The sequence below is a fragment of the Monodon monoceros genome, unplaced genomic scaffold (assembly GCF_005190385.1).
Source record: "Monodon monoceros isolate NGI ecotype Baffin Bay Population unplaced genomic scaffold, NGI_Narwhal_1 Super_Scaffold_8, whole genome shotgun sequence".
Lineage (NCBI taxonomy): Eukaryota > Metazoa > Chordata > Mammalia > Artiodactyla > Monodontidae > Monodon > Monodon monoceros.
In genome coordinates, this window is record NW_021703785.1 from 57,232,720 (window position 1) to 57,254,153 (window position 21,434).

Consider the following 21,434-nt stretch of genomic DNA (forward strand, 5'->3'; position numbering starts at 1 on the left):
CTGATCTCCTGCCATCCTCGATTTTCCATAGTTTCTTGATGACCTGGCTTCTAGGTAATAAACCAATCGGGTGTATGGTTGGTTTCAACTGTGTATCATAAATAGGAGTAAGTGCTAACAGATCTAAGAAGGAGAGAGAGAGAGGAAGAGAGAATGAGGTAAATACTTAAAAATGACTTCTACTTACAGTGTCATAATTTTGTTCTAAGAAGTCTGCTACCAGCACTTTATGTCCGGTCAGTAAATCCTAGAAAAAGAACAGTCAAGTGAAACAAAATTATTATAGGTAACAAATTTTATAAATCTTTTTCTTCTAAGATTTTCCAAGTCCATTAATTTGAAACATAAAAGTTCCAGAATATTTTCATTTACATCATTAAATTACTTCCATTCTTAGTTTAAAATGTGAAATACAATTTGTTTCATGCTAAAAACAGCAGAGTGCTTTAAATTCATACCATAGAAATAATTCAACTAGTGAAACAAATGTCACCTAACAGACAAGTGTACAGTATATTTCTTCAAGCCATAACTCTACATTGTGAAAATGATATAATAAATATTCAAATAAAGTCTATGACTATCTTTTTAAAATGTCATTAATAACCATTTATTTAAAAAAGAACTCTGAATGTACTAAAACCATATCTCACAAGTTAACAGATTTTCAATGATTAATCTTTAATTTTTCTTAACCACTTTTGAAACGTAAGTGCCTAGGATGCTGGGAAGCACAAGAATGACATTTAACAGGGCCATCTCAGCATCATCCCGCTCTTGGGTTAATGGGCTGGGAAGTGTTGTTCAGTTACTAAGTAGCACAATGCACCCTTTCAAAGTTGAAGACAAGTAGCCTGATCTAACTACAGACATAACTCTTGGAAAATTGAACAAAAGCATAAAGGAATGTTTGACTGAAAATTCACACCTAAATTATATCCTTAATTCACCTTAATGTTGGAAGAAAACAAGCGTCAGCTAATCCGTTTAACATGCTTAAGGGCTAAATACCCTGTCTAGGTACTATGCAGAATTTAATTAAAAACCTAACAAGAATTTTCAAGTTTTCAAAAATAAATTCTTATACTTTAATACATATTTAATTAAAGCTTCTTAAAAGCATATACAAGATACACAACATAACCTCACAGAGAAAAAGAAGGCAGCAGCAACGGTAAAACTCACTTATTTCTATTTCAATAAAAAGTTAAATATTTAAAGCACTTTGCACTACAATTTTCTTTTTTTTCAGTTTTATTTTTATTTTTTAAAATTTTTATTGCAGTATAATTGATTTACAATGTTATGTTAGTCTCTGCTGTACAGCAAAGCGAATCAGTTATACATATACATATATCCACTCTTTTTTAGATTCTTTTCCCATATAGGTCATTACAGATTATTTGAATAGAGTTCCCTGTGCTATACAGTAGGTCCTCATTAGTTTGCACTACAATTTTCAAGTTCAAAAATAATGAGACTGGCTATTACTTTCATTTCATATTACCTTTCATCACAACTTGATTGACCATTGGGCCTATCAGTGGAGAAATGTACTTTTTTCCTCAGGGGAACATGTAATACTGTTCTGGAATCGCAATTTTAAAATGGGAAAATCCTCTAAGGAATTCATTCCTGGTCCATCCCAGGTCAAAATTCAGACCAGTTCCTATGTCAGGGGACACCTCAGAGAGTAAGGTAGTTCCACAGCATCCTTTGGGGTCCCTAATCTTTTTCTAAGTGGATATTCGGGATGCCTAGTTTTCAGATACTCTCTTCCCCAATCTCCTGAGCAGTATCAGTGATTTTCTAAGCTGACCCAGGTTAGAAAGTTCTCTCCATGGGCTGCAGCAGACACTGTGGATGGCTGCACCCATGGGGTTCTGCATATTATGACAGTCATCAGCCTCGGGTATGAGGACCATGATCTCCCATGGCCTCAGGCCCTGCACATACCCTGATGGTGGCAACGGAAAGAGTACTTTGCAGATGAGTGCTGCTTGGAAAGGTTTTCCATTCACTATACATTAGTGTTACACCAAAGAAAGAGGAAAAGGAGGGGGTTCTGTTAGTAGCAGCTCCTTCAAATTCTAAGGGAAAAAAATAACTTTAAAATCCAGTAATAGAAAATATAATATGGTAGGGTAGAATTCCTCCAGCACACGTGTATGATGGATACAGCCAATAAGTGATTCATGCACATACACTCTTACACTTGAGTGTGTATACATTATATATACATAGATATATCCTCCAATTTATATACATAATAAATGTATGCACAAAACTGGAGGGATTATACAATATATATATACACACATATATAACATAATACATGTATATAAACATAATACATAGACAAATACAGATGTTGCATTATTATAGATCAAATAACTGAGTGGGAGAAAAATTGCTAAGATCCCACCCCAAAATGAAAAAGCAGAAAATTGCCAAGAAAAATAAAGTTCAAATTTTAAAGAATTCAAAGTTAAAAAAAAGTATTTGAAATAGTGTACTCTTTCATCCCACCTCCTAACAATTGTTTTGACAGGGCTAGGTTCTGCATAGTCTAAGTATCATGCTAAAAAAATGTTGATATTGATATTTTAGTGAATTCTTCACAGCTTGGGAGAACTCAGGGTGCAATGACAGAGACAGACATGCAATGGCAGGGACACGATACTACATCAGCCAGCAGCAGCTGCATTTATTGAGTTTTTACTACGTGCTGGAGAGTGTGCCGAGCACCTTACATACGTTATTTCTAATCTTCACAACTCTGCAAAAACAGAGATTATTTTCCTCATCTCACAGATGAAGGACATATAGCAAGTCAGGTGCAGAGAGAGATGGAATTCATACCACTCCTTATCATGTTGATTCTTAGAGGGAGAGGTGAAAGAGATTGTGGTTGTAAGGAATCTTTTTTGGGAAAGGACAATTTGTAGACAATACCATGACAAAAACATAAGCCAACAATGTGAAAACACCAATGACTAACTGGGCAGTAGTCATCCTGCAGTTCAAAACAAAAAAGGTTAAGCCTAAGAAGTTAAAAACAAAAGCCCAAACCAACCAGCCAACCAAGTAAACAAATCCCCTTGAAACCAGCTACTTAAAAAAAAGTGACTTATGGTCATTACATTATATTAACCACAGCATTTTGGTAAAATATAGATAATAGGCATTTTCAATATCAGTAGCATACTAGGAAAGTTTTTAAGGTTATTTAGATTTTCAAGGACTTAAGTTCAACGGAAAATATGCTCATGTACAAATCACCATAGTTTATTTTTGTGATTCAATATTGCGCTGAAAATTAAACTGAGCTGAACATGTGATGCAAGACACTATTATCAAGTATAGTTTATTCTATTAAATGTTGAAAAATCTTTGGGGAAATTTTCAAAAATAAATGCTCAATTGAATTTGATCTTCCCCCTCCATTAGAGTTGTTCTATGTTTACAGTTATTTGTGAAGTCTTATTTATGGATTTTTAAAAAAGGCACTAACTTGCTTCCATGAGAGCAAAGAGTCATCAGATTTGAAAAGGAAAAAAAATGGCACTACAGTAGCTACTAATAGAGAACATCTCCTCAGTTGTTTAGGAACAGATATTTGCTAGAAAGAAATGGAACCATCCTTTGTGTTAAATGTCCTTCTTCCTATTTGATGCACCAAGGCCCCTCCTACCATGTGTTCTAGATATACTCTTGGGGGCTTCGTCTGTTGCCACTGTACAACTGTTGTTTTGCCGGGTGAGACTTGTCGCCTATGAAACAGAGAAGGCTCCTGGGGTTTCTCAACACCCTGAGCACAAGTCCATGTTTCTTGCCCTCGCTGCTCCTCTTCCCTCCACCCACCGCCAACTCTCCTTAGAGTCTGTCCCCTGTCCTTTCCTCCTCTTTTCCTTCCTTCCCTCACTCTTTGCTTTTCTCACTGGTTTTCTTCTTCCTTACTCTGTGTCTTTGTCTTCTTCATAAGCCCCTATGAGCTTATGACAAGCATTTTGAGTTGCTTTTTCCACAGTGTGACAGACGGGTCTAATTGCATTCTATTTACTGAATCCTCTTATGATCCACATCATACACAGTTGGCTATGCTCTGACCTAAGGAATACAATTTTCTGCTTTTAAAAGTTAAACTGCCTCTTAGAGGCCAAATGACTAAATGCTGAAGTTAAATAACCCAGCTGATTCAGAAAAAATTACCTTAAAAGTAGCAAAGGCGTCTGAAGCAATATCAAATGTTGACAACTCCACATACTTAAAGAAATCTCTGAATTGATTAGAAAAGAGGATGATTTTCGCAAGCGGTTCATGTCGAATACATTCTCTCAGCATAATCCCACAACGTAAGGCGATCTGTGGGGTTTCATATCTAAAGCATAAACAAGAGAGAAACAGAGAACTATGTTGTTTTATTAACAAAATAATATTAATGGTATCAAAAGAACCATTTCAATACTACTGTTAATGGAAGCATAGATACCATTTGTCACAGTTCATTCAAACACCATTCTTTCAATACCCACTAAATATCCACAATGTGCCTGGCACTATTCCAGATGTTGGGGACAGAATAGTAAGCAGAAAAGGTCACTGCCTTCCTAGCATTCACAGTTTAGTGCAAATGTTTCTGGTGGGGGAGGAGACAGACTATATAAACAATGAAAAGATAATTTCATATACTTCAGTGCTGTGAAACTGAAGACAATAAAATAGGTATACTATAGAGTATACTTAATTTGCTTTACTTTAGACTGAGTGGTCAGGGAAGAGGCAAAGCATTCAGGCAAAGGGAACTAACTGTGCAAAGGCTCCAAGGAAAGAACCAGCAGCTTTGTAAGCCAAGGTAAGGAGTTTCATTTTTAAGTGTGATAGGAAGCCTTTGGATAGTTTAAAGAAAGCAATTAACACAGTCTGTCATATGCTTTAAAAAAGATCACTCTGGCTACCTGTGGAGAATCTTGTAAAACAGGGAAGAATGAGCTGGGGAGCTAGAGTGGAAGCAGGGAGACTAGCTATTAGGAGGAACAGAAGCCCAGCTAGAGATGATGGGGACTTGGATTGGGGTGGCAGTAGTAGAATAGAGGACTGTGGGCAGGTCATGCATATTATTCAGGGGAAGAGTCAACAAAACTTGTAGATGTTGTAGTTGGGGTAGGGTGAGGAATAAATTTGGGGTGAGGGAAATTGAGGATTCAAGAATAATAAAATAATATTTACATGAAATTCAGAATCAAGAATAAAATCTCTTTCCCACAATTTAGGAAACAGGCTACTTTGTAACATCAAATTTATAAATACAGTAGGGAAAATAGCAAAGAAAGGTATTTGAGAGAATTCATTAAACCAGTGTGGTATTTATTCATTTTCCCCCCATTTTTATGTGGAATAATATTCACAAATATCATCTGAATATTCCCTGAAAAACTCATATTGACATTAAATGTTAATATATTCAGATAGGCACTATTCTTTGCAGAATATTAAAAAATGCCAATTTACAGTGTTAGCAATTTCTCTTATCAGAAGAATTTGAAAATCAGCCTATTGGCATGCATGGAAGAGTTATAAGGTGGGTTTTTATTAAAGATGTTATAAAAAAAAAAGATGTTATAAAGATGGGTACGTTTTCTGAAATGTGAAGGAGAAAAACACTATCGTTTATTAATAGAGTACTTAGGAGAATATAAAATGAAGACTGTTGACCTAGAGAAAGAACCTAAGGGGCAGACAATTAAAACCCAGACTTATTAGTAAGATATTTATGGACTTTCATAATTTTGCTTTAAACTTAACTTTTCAATTTCATCTCTCATCACATCCCTTAATTCCTTGGGGTATGCCATTCTCTCAACCTAGAATGCCCTTCTCCTTAAGTTTCCACCTCTAAGATTCTCTCTCGTCTTTCAAGACTTAGTTCAAATGCCACCTCCTCCTTGAAGTGTTTCCAATCACCTACCATTCAGAATCACTCTCTCCTTCCTTCATACTCCTACAACAGCTTGTCTGTAATTCTACTTCAGCACTTTTCTCATTCTACACTATAGTACATTGCAATTAATTGTTATAAATCTGTTTTCTTTACCTCATTACAAACAACTTAATTGCTAAGGATATGTTTTACTTATCCTGTTACCTTCTCCTGTCCTCCATATGGTGCCTATGTCTTATTTACTGTTACCTTCCCCCATCCCTACCCCAGTCTCCGAAGAGTGCCTAGGATAATGCTTTTCACAAAGGCATATAATGAATTTAATAAACTTCAAACTCTGATTAAAATTCTTAATACTAGAGGACTCTAATGAGACACAAACTTTGGCTTAGAGAAAAAGCGGTATGATCTCTAGCCAATGTTTTCTCATTTCTTAATTCAATTGTCAAACTGAAACTATATATAAAAAAAGTTTCTACTCCAACCTTTGTGTATAATTAGTTCTCTTTTTTCTTTCATTTTGTGAAGTTTATTGGAACCATCTGTGATGCACTGACTATTCTTGAGGACCAAGAGAATATTTTAAAAGATGCTACTCTAGGTCAGAACACTTGTCATCCCATCCTAGTAGTTTGTGCCCAAGAGTGGAACTGTCATTTCTCTGAGATGACAACTTCTTAAAGTTAGGAATATATTGGGATATATAAGGAAAGTCCTAATTTTCCTCAGTACCTTTAAGGAATTTATAATTCACATACATCATTTCAACCTGACTACCCTCTAGGATATTGACTTTTGATAGTTTATTGCCTACTATATAAAGAAGTGCTCCATAAGTTAAGCCTACCTTAAGTTTCAAATCCCAAGAACATTAATATACTTAGGTTTGGTAAAGAATCAATATTTGGGCTTCCCTGGTGGCGCAGTGGTTAAGAGTCCGCCTGCCGATGCAGGGGACACGGGTTCGTGCCCTGGTCCGGGAAGATCCCACATGCTGCGGAGCGGCTGGGCCCGTGAGCCATGGCCACTGAGCCTGCGCGTCCGGAGGCTGTGCTCCGCAACGGGAGAGGCCACAACAGTGAGAGGCCCGTGTACCGCAAAAAAAAAAAAAAAAAAAAAAAGAATCAATATTTACCTCATCTATTTTATTCTACTTGTGGATAAGTGTCTCAAGGACAAAAGACCATGACAAATCACTATGTTCTCCATAACAACTAACTTAATGGCAGGTTGCTGATAAAGGTTAATCCAATGAATGTTGAATCACTATTTTATAGAATTGAATCATATTTTCCTACTGATTTGCAGTTTGGATCATATAGTCCAGACTATATAATTAACTGTGTCATTGTGCAGAATGCACACTACTTTTATGCATGCTTATTCAAATAATAACAGTGTGTAAGATCTGTTTCAAATTTAATAAAAGCCAAAGTGTAAGATACATGATCTCATCTAGCAGTGAGCTACAGTAAACATTACACAAAAAATGGTTAGAAGAAAGATCTTGTGCAAGAATATCTCAATTTAAGAACACAGATTATATTATGTAAGGAGAAAAATGACTTTTGTTGTTACTGATGGAAGAAACAAGGTCAGCCAGCACTAGGAAAAGTTTTGTAAAATGCCATTCAGCAAACACTTGGCCTCCTCAATATAATCAAGAAGTTTTGCTTCTAATCTAGAAACATTTGCTTACTTTAAAAATAGTGAGCTAACTCTGTCCACTGAAAAGGTCTAGAAGCAATAACAATCCAATGTCAATGCGCATCCCTAGCATCCAGATTATAGTCCCTAAGAACCATTTCTAACTAAAACGAGCAAGAGTCCTTGGTAGAGATGGCTAATTCCAGGTCTGTATTAGAAAATGTACAAGATGGGCCAGAAAGCAAGGAAACTCTCACAAACTAATGGGAGTGATAGCAAAAGGACATCGGTCAACTTGAAGAGGCCACAGACAGATAATCAAGCATCAAAAAAAGTTTTTAGGGGCTTCCCTGGTGGTGCAGTGGTTGAGAGTCCACCTGCCGATGCAGGGGACACGGGTTCTTGCCCCGGTCCGGGAAGATCCCACATGCCGCGGAGCGGCTGGGCCTGTGAGCCATGGCCGCTGAGCCTGCACGTCCGGAGCCTGTGCTCCACAACAGGAGAGGCCACAACAGCGAGAGGCCTGCGTACCGCAAAAAAAAATTTTTTTAAGTACGACTATATAAAATGTATGAAAAAACACTAAGTCCACTAGTTCATAATGATACTACAGGGATACAGGGGTGAGGAGGAGGAGGCGAGAAGAAGAGAGGAACAAGGGGGAGAGGGAGAAAGGGGGAAAGAGAGAGATAGATAAATGGACACCAATGGAAGTTCCTAGGTTAACAATTTATTGCTTTCTAAACTGATAATTGAAGGAAAAGAATTAGGCATTTATTCTTCCTCTCCAGTATGGACTGTACTTCAGACTAGTTAAATTGTGGTGGAAGAGGGAAACTTATTCTCTATAAAACTAGTCCAGTCAATAAATACATAAGGAATAATAAAGTTAGAAAATCACCTTTTTGCAACCCCTAAGGAAATGACTGAATCAGGCAATGTTCATCAGTGGATGATAAAACAATTAAGTGTAGTTGATGGGGAACTTTATAATGGATTAGGCTGCCACCATCTGAACTCATTGCTCAGTCTTAGCATTACTAAATGTATGTCTCCTGATGTGATGAAACACAAACTACACAGCACCACTTACAAAATATGACTGCCATAATAAAACTGAATCTGAATCTAATCAAGTCTTTAAATATAACCTCCAGTGAAGCAATCTGACAAACCTAGAATAAAGGAAATTATGTAGGATAACTGATTCAGTTTTTCAACAAGTCAATGGCATAAACATGGGAGAAGGTGCTGTTTTAAATGAAAAGGGACTTAAAAAAGACTTAAGTGACATTATAAGCAAATACAATAAGTGGACCTTATGAGAATTCTTGTTTGAACAAACCAACTAAAATTTGGGGGGGCAATCAAGGAAATTTGAGTATGGACTGGGTATTAGTTATTAATGAATTATTATTAATTTTTAAGTGCAAAATTACATTGTAGTTATGTAAAAATTATCTTATTTTTGAGATGCGTATTGATGTGTTTAGGGTTGATATGATGATATTACATGAGATTTGAGATTTGCTTTAAAATACTCCAAAGAAAAAAAAAAAGAAAAAACAAGGGAAGAGGCGTTGGGAAGACAGGTGAAATAAACACAGCAAAACACTGACGGTTGTTAAGGCTAGGAGATGAGTACATGGGATTTCTTTGCACTGTCTTGTTTTGTATATGGTTGAAAATTTTTGCAATAAAATTTTTACAAATAAGATTATTAGGAGAAATTTATTATTTTAATATTGGACTTCTGGAAAATCTTCTACGGGCAATGGTTCTTTATGGATCACTGAGAGCAGTTTAGTGACCTCACTCTCAAGGTCTCTCAGTACCCTGAAATGTCATCTGTGTGGGCCAGGAGAAAAGTTCGTTTGAAGTGAGAAAGTCCTTTTTAATGATCTTTTCATAAAATTTGGGTTCCAAATCCTTTTACTGTGTTTTGTATCCCATATCCAAACGACTCTCCTTGATGGACAAGAATCAATTTCTTTCTGTCTTACATTCTTTATGGTTAGACTTAGGTCCAGTATAGCATGTTACTATCATATCCCTAAATGACATCATTTTTTTAATGATTTCTGTCTTTTTTTCTTTTTTATTATTATTTTTATTGGAGTATAGTTGATTTACAATGTTGTTAGTTTCTGTGGTACAGCAAAGTGAATCAGTTATACATACACATATAACCACTCCTTTTTAGAGTCTCTTCCCACATAGGTCATTACAGAGTATTGAGTAAAGTTCCCTGTGCTGCACAGGAGTTTCTTTTTAGTTATCATTTAATATATAGTAGTGGCAAAGCACTTAGTTCTGTTGAGACATGTTCTTACTAACATGTTTAAAGAATGGAGATAATTTCAAAGAGCAATTCAACTAACAGAATAATGCTGACTTCCATCTTGAGCCATATTCATCATCTGCCTCCACTGTCTAATCTTCTTTTTTTTTGCATTTCTTTTCTTTTTTTTTAGTTTTTACATTTTTTTTTTTTTTTTTTTTTTGAGGTACGCGGGCCTCTCACTGCTGTGGCCTCTCTCGTTGCGGAGCAACAGGCTCTGGACGTGCAGGCCCAGCGGCCCTGGTTCACGGGCCCAGCCGCTCCGCGGCACGTGGGATCCTCCCAGACCAGGGCACAAACCTGCGTCCCCTGCATTGGCAGGCGGACTCTCAACCACTGTGCCACCAGGGAAGCCCCTATTTTTTAGATTTCTATTGGAGTATAGTTGCTTTACAATGTTGTGTTAGTTTCTACTGTACAGCAAAGTGAATCAGCTATACATATACATATATCCTCTCTTTTTTGGATTTCCTTCCCATTTAGGTCACCAGCGAGCATTGAGTAGACTTCCCTGTGCTACACAGTAGGTTCTCATTAGTTATCTATTTTATACATAGTATCAATAGTGTATATATGTCAATCCCAATCTCCCAATTCATCCACACCCCCTTTGCCCCCTTGGTATCCATATGTTTGTTCTCTACGCCTGTGTCTCTAGTTCTGCTTTGTAAATAAGATCGTCTATACCAATCTTTTCAGATTCTACATATATGCGTTAATATACAATATTTGTTTTCCTCTTTCTGACTTACTTCACTCTGTATGACAGACTCTAGGTCCATCCACATCCTTACAGATGACCCAATTTCATTCCTTTTTATGGCTGAGTAATATTCCATTGTATGTATGTACCACATCTTCTTTATCCATTCCTCTGTGGATGGACATTTAGGTTGTTTCCATGACCTGGCTATTGTAAACAGTGCTGCAATGAACACTGGGGTGCATGTGTCTTTTTTTTTTTTTTTTTGCAGTACGTGGCCCTCTCACTGTTGTGGCCTCTCCCATTGCAGAGCATAGGCTCAGCGAGCCCGCTCCGCGGCATGTGGGATCTTCCCTGACCGGGGCACGAACCCGTGTCCCCTGCATCGGCAGGCAGACTCTCAACCCCTGCGCCACCAGGGAAGCCCTGCATGTGTCTTTTTGAATTATGGTTTTCTCTGGGTATATACCCAGTAGTAGAATTGCTGCATCACGTGGTAGTCCTATTTTTAATTTTTTAAGGAACCTCCGTACTATTCTCCACAGTGGCTGTTATCGATTTACATTCCCACCAACAGTGCAAGAGGGTTCCCTTTTCTCCACACCCTCTCCAGCAATTATTGTTTGTAGATTTTTTGATGATGCCATTCTGACTGGTGTGAGGTGATACTTCATTGTAGTTTTGATTTGCATTTCTCTAATAATTAGTGATATTGAGCATCTTTTCATGTGTTTGTTGGCCATCTGTATGTCTTCTTTGGAGAAATGTCTATTTAGCTCTTCTGCCCATTTTTTGACTGGGTTGTTTGTTTTTTTGGTATTGAACTGCATGAGCTGTTTGTATATTTTGGAGATTAATCCTTTGCCAGTTGCTTTGTTTGCAAATATTTTCTCCCATTCTGAAGGTTGTCTTTTTGTCTTGTTTATGGTTTCCTTTGCTGCACAAAAGCTTTTAAGTTTAATTAGGTCCCATTTGTTTACCTAAATGACATCACTGTTTGATATCTGAATGCACCAATCAAATTATGTCCCCAGTTTTCAAGCAACTTTACAAGAGATAATTCAGTAAAAATGCTGATCTTTAACAAAGAGCTAAACCTCTAGCTTTTCAAGCTAACCTAGAAAATGGTAATGGGTAAAGCTGGTTCCGTTCAGGGCTTCTTGTCTACTCTGTCCTCAGGGTCTTCTATAATTACCTCTCCCTTCTTATCTCAAGGGCTTCAAATCTTATTAAGGACGTATTAATGGTTAAGAAGATGGGATTTAGAATCAGATCTGGATTGAAAAATTGGCTCTGTTACTTATTAGCTGTATTTATAACCTTGAGCAATAGTCTTACTCTAAGTTTCAATTTCCTCATCTGTAAAATGGTAAGGATAATACCTAGTCCTCATAGTATTGTTAGAAGGATTAAATGAAATAACATAAGACGTTGAATGTAATACCTGGCACACAGCAAACACTCAATAAATGGTATCTATAAAACAGGATGTGAGGCAATGAGTTTAAAGTTTGGGTTAAAAAATAAAAGAAGAATCATTATAATATAGAATAAAAACCAGAGAAGTCATCACCAAATTGTTGATAATGGTTTCTTTGGGAAGGATTATGGTATGCACTCCCTTTCTATATTATAGATTTCTAAAATGTTTGAATTTTTAAAATTTATTTGTATTGAAGTATAGTTGAATTACAATATTGTGTTAAAATGTCTGAATTTTTAAATAATAAACATGTATTACTTTGAATCAGAAAAAATAAAATGTTTTAAAAATATCTACTCTTACACAACATTGTAAAGCAATTATACTCCAATAAAGATATAAAAAAGAAAATAAAAATAAATAAATAAAAATATCTACTCCTCTTCATCCCCAATATCACCACTAAAGTTCTGGCCCTAATTATCCCTTGCTTGGACTCTTCCAAGCTGGAATCTCAGATCCCCAATTCTCCAAGCCATTTTCTATACTGCCACCAGAACTCATCACATCTAGTCCCTGGATGGCTCCATGTTGCCTTTAGAATAACATTTAGACTCCTTGGTAGGACTGAAAGACTTATGAAAGACTCTTCATAACTTGGTCTTAGCCCTTCCAGCTTTATCCTCATCCCTACTTTCCATTCACACTAGGTTCCAGCTGCATCAGAATTCTTGTCATCCTCCAAACACATTGTGCAATTTGATGCCTCTGTGGCTTTGCATGGGAGGTACCTAATCCTTCTACTCTCTGTGTCTGTTTGGAAATTTTCTACTTTAAAACCTGCTTCATTTTTGACATCTCAAGCAGAGGTGATGACTTCTTCATCTGTGCACCCACAGAATATACTGGTAAAGAAACAACAGTGAGTTGTAATGAGTTATCTCTGCTCACTGTAGACTATAACTGCTTGAAGACTGGAAAGCTGGATATTGTTCTGAGAGCACAGATTCTGGAGTCAGACTACTAGAGTTTAAAGTATACCGGCTATGTGACTTTGGACAAGTTACTTAACCTCTCTGGGCTGCAGTATCCTCTTCTATAAAATGCGTATAATAAAAATAACAACAACAAAAACAACAATAACTATCCACAGGACTATTATATAAATACAAAGCAGGGCCTGACATATACTAAGTACTATGTTAACTACTACAATTACTATACTTACTATTATTAGTGCTATTATTATTGTAGACCCCTAATAAATGAACTAATAAGCAGTTTTAGCCTTACAAACTAATCTAATTATTAACTTTTCAGAAGATATGGAAAGACGCTTTATAAAACTTTCCTGATGAATCAGATTTGAGGGAGTTATGCTTAAAATAAACAATTCCTATTTTTCTATTGTGTGCTATAATTACATGAAAATGGAGTCTTAGAAATCTGTATATTGAGAAAGTGTTTTTTAAATTAAATGACTCAAAATTACTTTTTCCACATATTAGAAAATAAATGAAAGCTAAGTTTTTTCTTAAATACAGAAAAAATGACATATAATTATTATAAATTATCCATTATAATAGGATTCCTGGTAAATACAGGTGATTAATGAATAGAAGAGTTCATATTTGAAATATAAGGAAAATTTCTACTTACATCAATTTAATAGTTTGTTCAGAAACTGAGTGATCTTTTGCAACAACGAATTTGTAAAAGAATAGTAGTCATTTGAATTCATCATAAAGTTCACCACCAAATAGGACAGAGACACATTTTCAAATAATTAAAGATAAAATAAAGATATACTGATTATTCATACTCAGTAAATTTTATATGTAATCATAATTGCAAAAGTGCCAATGCCCCACATGTTTTATAGAATCACATATAAATAAATATAATCTAGTAGGAAAAAGTTATTAAAAGAGATTCCAACCTTTATCATTTGTTTCTCAAAATTATTGATTTATAACTTACAGCACCACTTCTCAAACTCCCTTCCCTCCTCTAATTTACTCTGCAGCTACTTTGGAGCCTCCCACTAGTAAACCTCCAAAACCCTCTCCTGATATTAGTGGGTTTTCTCCCTCTGATTCCTTCCTCCTCATCTCTAAGTCTTGTTTGTGCCAGTGGACATAACCTTCTAGCTTAGTCTAATTCCCCTGCCTGGCTTCCTATCACTAGGTTTTTTTCTCAACTCTCTCTACTGAAAAAGGGGAAGGGGTGGGAGAAATATAGGGGACAATTACACATTAATGAATCCTGTGCACATCACAAATAATAAAGGCTCACTACAGATCTGTAATATGTTCCAGCAGATAAATTATTAATGAATAACAATTAGAATTAGTTGTTTATCTTGTCTCGTTATTTCTAGAAAGGGAAAATAAAGTTATATTCTCCAATATAAGTTGTAATTCTTCACCAACTTAATTTAAAAAATAAATATCCCATTACGCTAAATTTTCACATCTTCCACAAAGCATATATAATGTGTCAATGTATAAAATGTATATATATTCTATCATACATAAAAGGAACGAAAAAATTACCCTACAACCATACTTTATAATTTATTGGATTGCTTTTATCTGAATTCTTAAAGCTTAACAGTAATAATTTTCATGTGTTTATAATTTCCTTGGTAAGAAGACACTAAATTCATATCTTTAGCAGAGTCACTTGTATCTGGTGCAGCTCTTTGACAAAATAAATACAAGGCAGTTGCCATCCCCGACTGCTATTCAGTGACAGCAGCTACATGAAGGAGATCCTCCAAACAAATAATTCCCACTCCAGGAATGAAGTCCCTGGAGTTGCGTGTATCCTTCACATAACGACCCCATGGTGGAAGATACTGTTTTAGAACATCCACACAACTTCTCCTCCACATCAGCTGACGGGCTCTCCAATATATTTTTAGGACAACACATTTTAGCATTCTCAAGGGATCATTTATTTACAAACTAACGTTAAATGATTATTAATTTATCTTCACTTCCTGAAACACAAATCTGATATTCTTCTTCCCAAACTCTCCAATGACTCCCCATTTCCTACAGGATAATGTCAAATGCTTTAGCTTAACATTTTAGAATCTCCAGAAGGGGGTACAAATTGATCATTCCAGCCTTATCCACCAATGACCAGCTGGGCAGATCATAACCCATTACATTTTGTAGATCTTATCTGAGCTAGAAACAAACACTTCCCTTTATAATATTATTCTGACACTTGGGTATGGTCTTAATTGTATTTGTTTAAAATTGCACATATATCTCAATGTGAACTGCAGCTCTTAAGAGGGATAGGGATAATAATTTTTTAGACTAGTAGTTACTGAGTACTGAGTACCATGTGCTTGGTGCTATGCTCTGCAAGAACTACCTCAGTAAAGACTCAAAATGACATACTGAAGTAGGTTTTATTATTGTCTTCATATTACAATGAGGAAATCAAGACTTAAGGAAGCTAGGTAACTTACCCAAGGTCTTAGCAAGTAAATAGCAGAACCCTGACTGAACACACAGGTCAGTCTGACAATGCATAGTCTAAGGCATATAATGCAACATTATTTTAGTGCAAAGGTAATATTACAAATTTTACTCTTATTTTATAGATAAGAAAACTGAGGCTTGGAAAAGTGCAGTGACTTGCCCAAAGTCGCAGAGCTAAGAAGTGGAAGAGACAAGAAACAGGAAAAATCAGAGAGCAAAAAAAGAGCTCTTATAAATTAAAAATAGGGTTGCTGAAAGGAGAATTCAGTAGAGTTTATCTTCAATGGAAGATACAATTAAGAACATCTCCTGGGTAAGCTGGGACGAAGTGAGAGAGCGGCATGGACTTACATATACTACCAAATGTAAAATAGATAGCTAGTGAGAAGCAGCCACATAGTACAGGGAGATCAGCTCGGTGCTTCGTGACCACCTAGAGGGGTGGGATAGGGAGGGTGGGAGGGAGACGAAAGAGGGAGGAGATATGGGGATATATATATGTATAGCTGATTCACTTTGTTATAAAGCAGAAATTAACACACCATTGTAAAGCAATTATACTCTAATAAAGATGTTAAAAAAAAAAAGAACATCTTCTGACAAGTAAAACAAAAAGACAAAGAAACAGAAAATAGAAGAGATATGAAATCAACCCCAGAGATTTAACTTTGACTAATAGGAGAACGAGAAAGTGAGAACAGAGAATATAGAAGAGAATAAATTTTCAAAGAAACAGTATGTGGCAGAGAATGTTAACTGTCCACAGAAATCCTTTCTCCTCTTCTTCCTGGGCACTAACTACATTTCTCAGGTTTCCTTAAGAATTAAGAGGTCAAGTGACTAAGTGCTCTCAAATGGAATGTGAGTGCGAGTAATGCAAGCCATTTCCAGGCCTGGCTCATAAATTCTCCCTAGTACTTTTGCCTTCTTGTGGGCTGAAATGGCAATCAACAAAGTGATCTTAGGAACCACATGTTGAAGGAACCCCTGCTGACCTAGAACATCTGTTCTTCTCTATTATGTGAGAAATAAATTTATCTTGTAGTTGGCCACTCTATTTTGGGGTCCATTTGTTATAAAGCTTAAGGTTTGTTATAAGTTTAGCCTACCCTAACCAATACATGATACAAGTATATTTCCCTTTCCAGAACTGAAAGACTTAATTCTCCAGTAAAAACAATATTTTGTACTAAAAAACAAAGTAATTATAGTACACTACTTTGTTCAACAATGAATAATAATTACATAGCTATAATAATATAAATGTGACTAATACAATTAAAAATTGTGATAAAGTATATTGGGAGGGTTAAGAGAAGGAAAATGGAGTAACAGTGGTGGTGGAAATACTAAATTGTCATCTAGTCTATGAGAAAGTTAAAAGATATTTTTTAAAATTGGTAAATCAGAAGTTAGTAAAAGCCCATTATTGATAATATAGAGGTAAATACCAGATGAACAAATAAAAAAGATGAAAGTGGTTGTCTTTGGGCAATGGGACTGAGGAATAGAGAAGGAAGAGACAAAGAGCTGATGTTTGTTGATATTTCTGATTTTTAAACTATGTGGTATGTATTATTTTGATACAATAAAATGTTTTAAAATGTACAAGAAAGGATTCGGGAATTGAACACAGATGAGATGGACTAGAAGAGCATGCTAGATTCAAGATGGTAAAGTAGAAAGATAGAGAAGGGGAGACAAAAGATAGTCTGCTATCCCCAAGCCTTTCTACATCCATATTTCTGGTTTTAGGAGTTGGAGCAGCCTCAAAATGCCCAAGAAACATTTGTAAATGAGTATACATAAAAAGTAATAATCAGGAGTTCTATTATCTGACCAGACTTTAGTTTTTTGGCTGCCCTGTGGTCCCATATACGTGCAGTGATATTTATTCTATCCTCACGTGAAGCATGTCACCATAGTAGATGCTAGCCATTGAAAGGATATCGTGTGTGTGTGTGTGTGTGTGTGTGTGTGTGTATTTGTGTAATGAGGGGATTCAGTCTTATGCAAAGAGGCTAAGTGGGCAGCTAGAAAAAGGGCAGATTGGAAAGCACAAGCAATAATGTAATAGGAAGAGGTAACAGGAAAGTGGAGGAAAGAGAGGCAGTAAGTGGAAGGGAATTTATTTAAAAAGGATTTTGCTGCAGCCTGAGTAATCCCAGAGACATAGATTTGGAGGGCTAACTTCAAGCATGGCAAGTATGAATCCAAAGGGATCGTTTTCTCAAATGAGGCTAATGCTATATATTACTTTTAACAACTTTTCTAAACTCAAACCTACTTTAAAGGAAAGCACGCACCTACCCTTTGAGGAGCATAAATAGGATATGAGGATGAGCACTAATGTACTCCACAGTAGGACTCCGAGTGCCTATCTGTCGTCTCAGGATGTTGTTAAATATCTGGGTCACATCTTTTTTTCCCTGTTAAAGAAACAACCAACCATTAAGTTGTATACTTTAAATGGGTGAATTGCATGGCATGTGAATTATTTCAAAAGCTGTTTATACACACACACACACACACACACACACACACACACATTCCATTTAATATGACATAGTATTTTCCCACCTGAGATTGTGAATTCTTTGACTTAATTTGTCTAATGATAGGTACAAAATATATAAACAACCAAAAAAATCAAGATCAAATAAAATCAATGCCCTACACATATAGTAAGCATTTCAAACTGTTAAATGCATGAAGTACAGTCAAAGCTTGTGTCTCAAGGCTTTCTGATTTCTCATTTTTATAGTAATAAAACCAAAGGTTAAGGACCACTTTTTAATGAGGGCCAGGGAACAGAAAAGGATATTTAGGGAATGGAAATTTTCAAAAACTTAGGACCATAAAATGGCTTATTGAGAAGCTGATCCTGGAGCGCTTATTTTTTAAAAAACGTAGCTTATTTTTTTTAAACATAGCAATCTCTAATAATCATTAGAGATTAAATTAGAGATGGACTAGAAGAGCATGCTAGATTCAAGATGGTAAAGTAGAAAGATAGAGAAGGGGAGACAAAAGATAGTCTGCTATCCGTAAGCCTAGAGATTAAATTATCACAGTAGGAAGTTTTCTGCCTTTTTTTTTTTTAAACATCTTTATTGGAGTATAATTGCTTTTCAATGTTGTGTTAGTTTCTGCTGTATAACAAGGTGAATCAGCTATACATATACATATACCCCCATATCCCCTCCCTCTTGCATCTCCCTCCCACCCTCCCTAGGAAGTTTTCTGCTTCTTTGAGCTGCTTTCTAATTCAAACTGAACAGTTGACTTTGCATCCAGCCTATTTTCACAAGGCACACCTGCCTTTAAAATGAATGCATCAACTCTTACATGCAATACATTTTCATCCTTTGATCTCTTATCACATTGTGTTTCAAAACATCAAAGAGTCTAAAGCTGTGTCTTGAATAGTGCCCAAATATCAAAAAACACAGCTCTGAGTTTGATCCTGAGCCCACAAATCAGAAACCTTGCAATCTCAGCCATAACTCTTTTTTTTTTTTTTTACCTCATTAGAATATGCTGAAGTATTTTTTTTCTGTCAGCAATTTTAAGGCTTAAAGGATTAGACAAAAATTTATGGCTATAAAGTAATGAGATTTTCTTTCAAACAATTTTAACCCAAAGGTCTGTCTTCTAACTAGCCATTATTCACGTAACAGCAGGATCCTCCAATACTTTCCTCACCCCAATGGATCACTTTCCTCTTGATTCCTGAAGAAGAAAATGGGTTTGCCACACAGATTCCTGAGTCAGTCTCTGCTACCCAATCTAAACCAATGCCTTGGGCCACCATCACTGTTGTCAGCTCCGGATTTCAAATCCCTGCTCCTAGCTCCTCTCAGCCCTTGTTCATTGTCTTGCCTTCTACAACTAGTTATTTTCTCAGCTAGTTATTTTATATATTGTTTATCCAAGTATAGAAAACCACCTCTTCTTCATTTGACATATACTATTAGTACATAGTTCTTTTATCAAGGGTTTAAGGGTAACAAAGGGTAATTATAGCACAGTGCAGAAACAACTTCAAATTGAATCCTACACATCATAATTAAAGATTATTAAAGATTCCTCAGCATTCCTGATCATCTTTTTCCTTAAGCCCCTTCCTCTGTCATGGCTCTGGAGCCTTCTCTCTTCCTTACTCCAAACCCTTCTCCTATCTCTCTTCTATTTCCTACTCCTATCAAATTTAGCCAAAGAGATGGCATTTCTCAAATTTCTGTTATTTTACTCTGCAAAGGGAATCTAAGCTCTTTTCTTTCAGTCTTTTTCCTTCCAAACATTGCCTAGAGACCTCACCTTTCACAACTAACAAAAAAGCCCATGTAGGTGTCTTCTAAACAAAAGTTCTTTTTCTTTTTTCTGTAAGGAATGCTCCATCCTTTTAGGTTATCTGGCAAAAGCTGCAGCCCTTCTGTAAAGTAATAATTTTCCTTTCCTGTTATCAAAATATAACAAAGATTTTACAGTCAAATGACTGTTACACTCTTCAAAGAAGCCCCAGGAGAGACTATTCACTAACTGAAGTATTATCATTATTCTTGAATTATGCTCTACACATTTACTAATTCTTTAAGAAAAGTGGCTTACTGCTGTGTTTCAGGACATCTTCCTTTGCTCCAATTCCCTTACCTCTGCTTCTATTTCTCATTCTCATACCTACATTGATTCATTCATCCAACCAATGGATATGGAACTAGGCATGGGAAATGCAGTCCTAGTACTCAAGAAACTCTCAATCCAGAACGAGCTGTACCAGGGCTACCTAAGAACCAAGAGATGAGGAGGGTGGGGCTCTGTGTGATTAGACTGAGTTTTGAAGTTAGGGGGAGTTTTATCAAATGGTCACTAGTTTATATGGATACTTTAAGCTTGAGAAGGAAAGTTGCTGCCTGTGGGCTGATCATTCATGCTTCCAGTCTACAGAAATACACAGCACATTTCTGCAAGTGGGCTCATAATGCTAGTAATGGTGCATCCTTCCTGAAAATACTATGAGTATATAGTTGGTGGAATGCTTAAAACTGAACCATTTTCAGTTTTAACTGTTTTTCATTCATTCATTCAACCAAGAAGTATTTATAAGTATTTATTTGCTATGGGTTTGATTGATGAGGACAGCTTCACCTACTGAATATCACATTCATTTATAACTATGTTCTAGGCATCAACTAAATGAACAAAGTCAAGAAACATCTGGTCAATTATTCCTCAATAAAGCTGAAAAAAAGAACTGTCTGCAATTATCATGATAATAGACCTTCATAATGATAGTATTGAGTCACCAGTAAAAAATGATTACATCTAGTATATAATTTTGGAGGAGAGGCAAGTATACAATGCATGTTATAAAGAAAATGTAAAGTAATCCACAAAAGTAATCTACTTAACTTTCTTCATTTGAAGAGTTAATCTTTAGCTACATGGAAAATGCACATATTCAGAAAGATAGTTTTTTCCCCAAGGATTCCAGAGAATAAAAGTTTACTCTACTTGATAATGTATAAGTCAATTTTTAGGCAATTGAATGTCTTAATCCCCAAATAATTTTTAAGTAAACTTCTCTATATTTATTTCTAGTATACCATGTAAAATAAGGGAAATTTGCATAAGTGTTTCTTACTGTTCCTCTTTTGTTTTCTAAGCCAAAGCTGCACAAAATTGTGAGGCACCCAAAGTTTTTCTCTGGTCTACTCCCACCTCCCCAATTCTTGGAGAGCACTTTGAACCTATGCTATTCTGTGGTCACTCAAGGCTTCTCCAGGTCACTGGACCTGACGACATCTCATCCCTGACTCATTCTTCAAAACATAACCAACCTTGGTCATATTCCTTCCAGCATCCCATTGCAAATTAAG

General features: G+C 36.0%; 1 protein-coding gene across 3 annotated transcripts in view; it reads right to left on the minus strand.

Annotated features, from left to right (window-relative positions):
• The window catches only part of CAB39L (calcium binding protein 39 like), a 98,408-nt gene that overhangs the window by 21,199 nt on the left and 55,775 nt on the right, over positions 1-21,434 (minus strand). For all 3 annotated transcript variants that reach the window (XM_029210540.1, XM_029210541.1, XM_029210539.1), the window contains 3 exons: positions 17,866-17,984; positions 4,213-4,381; positions 188-247 (listed from right to left, as the gene is read on the minus strand). In XM_029210540.1, the coding sequence (XP_029066373.1) occupies positions 188-247; positions 4,213-4,381; positions 17,866-17,984 (348 nt within the window). The remainder of the gene's footprint in view (positions 1-187; positions 248-4,212; positions 4,382-17,865; positions 17,985-21,434) is intronic.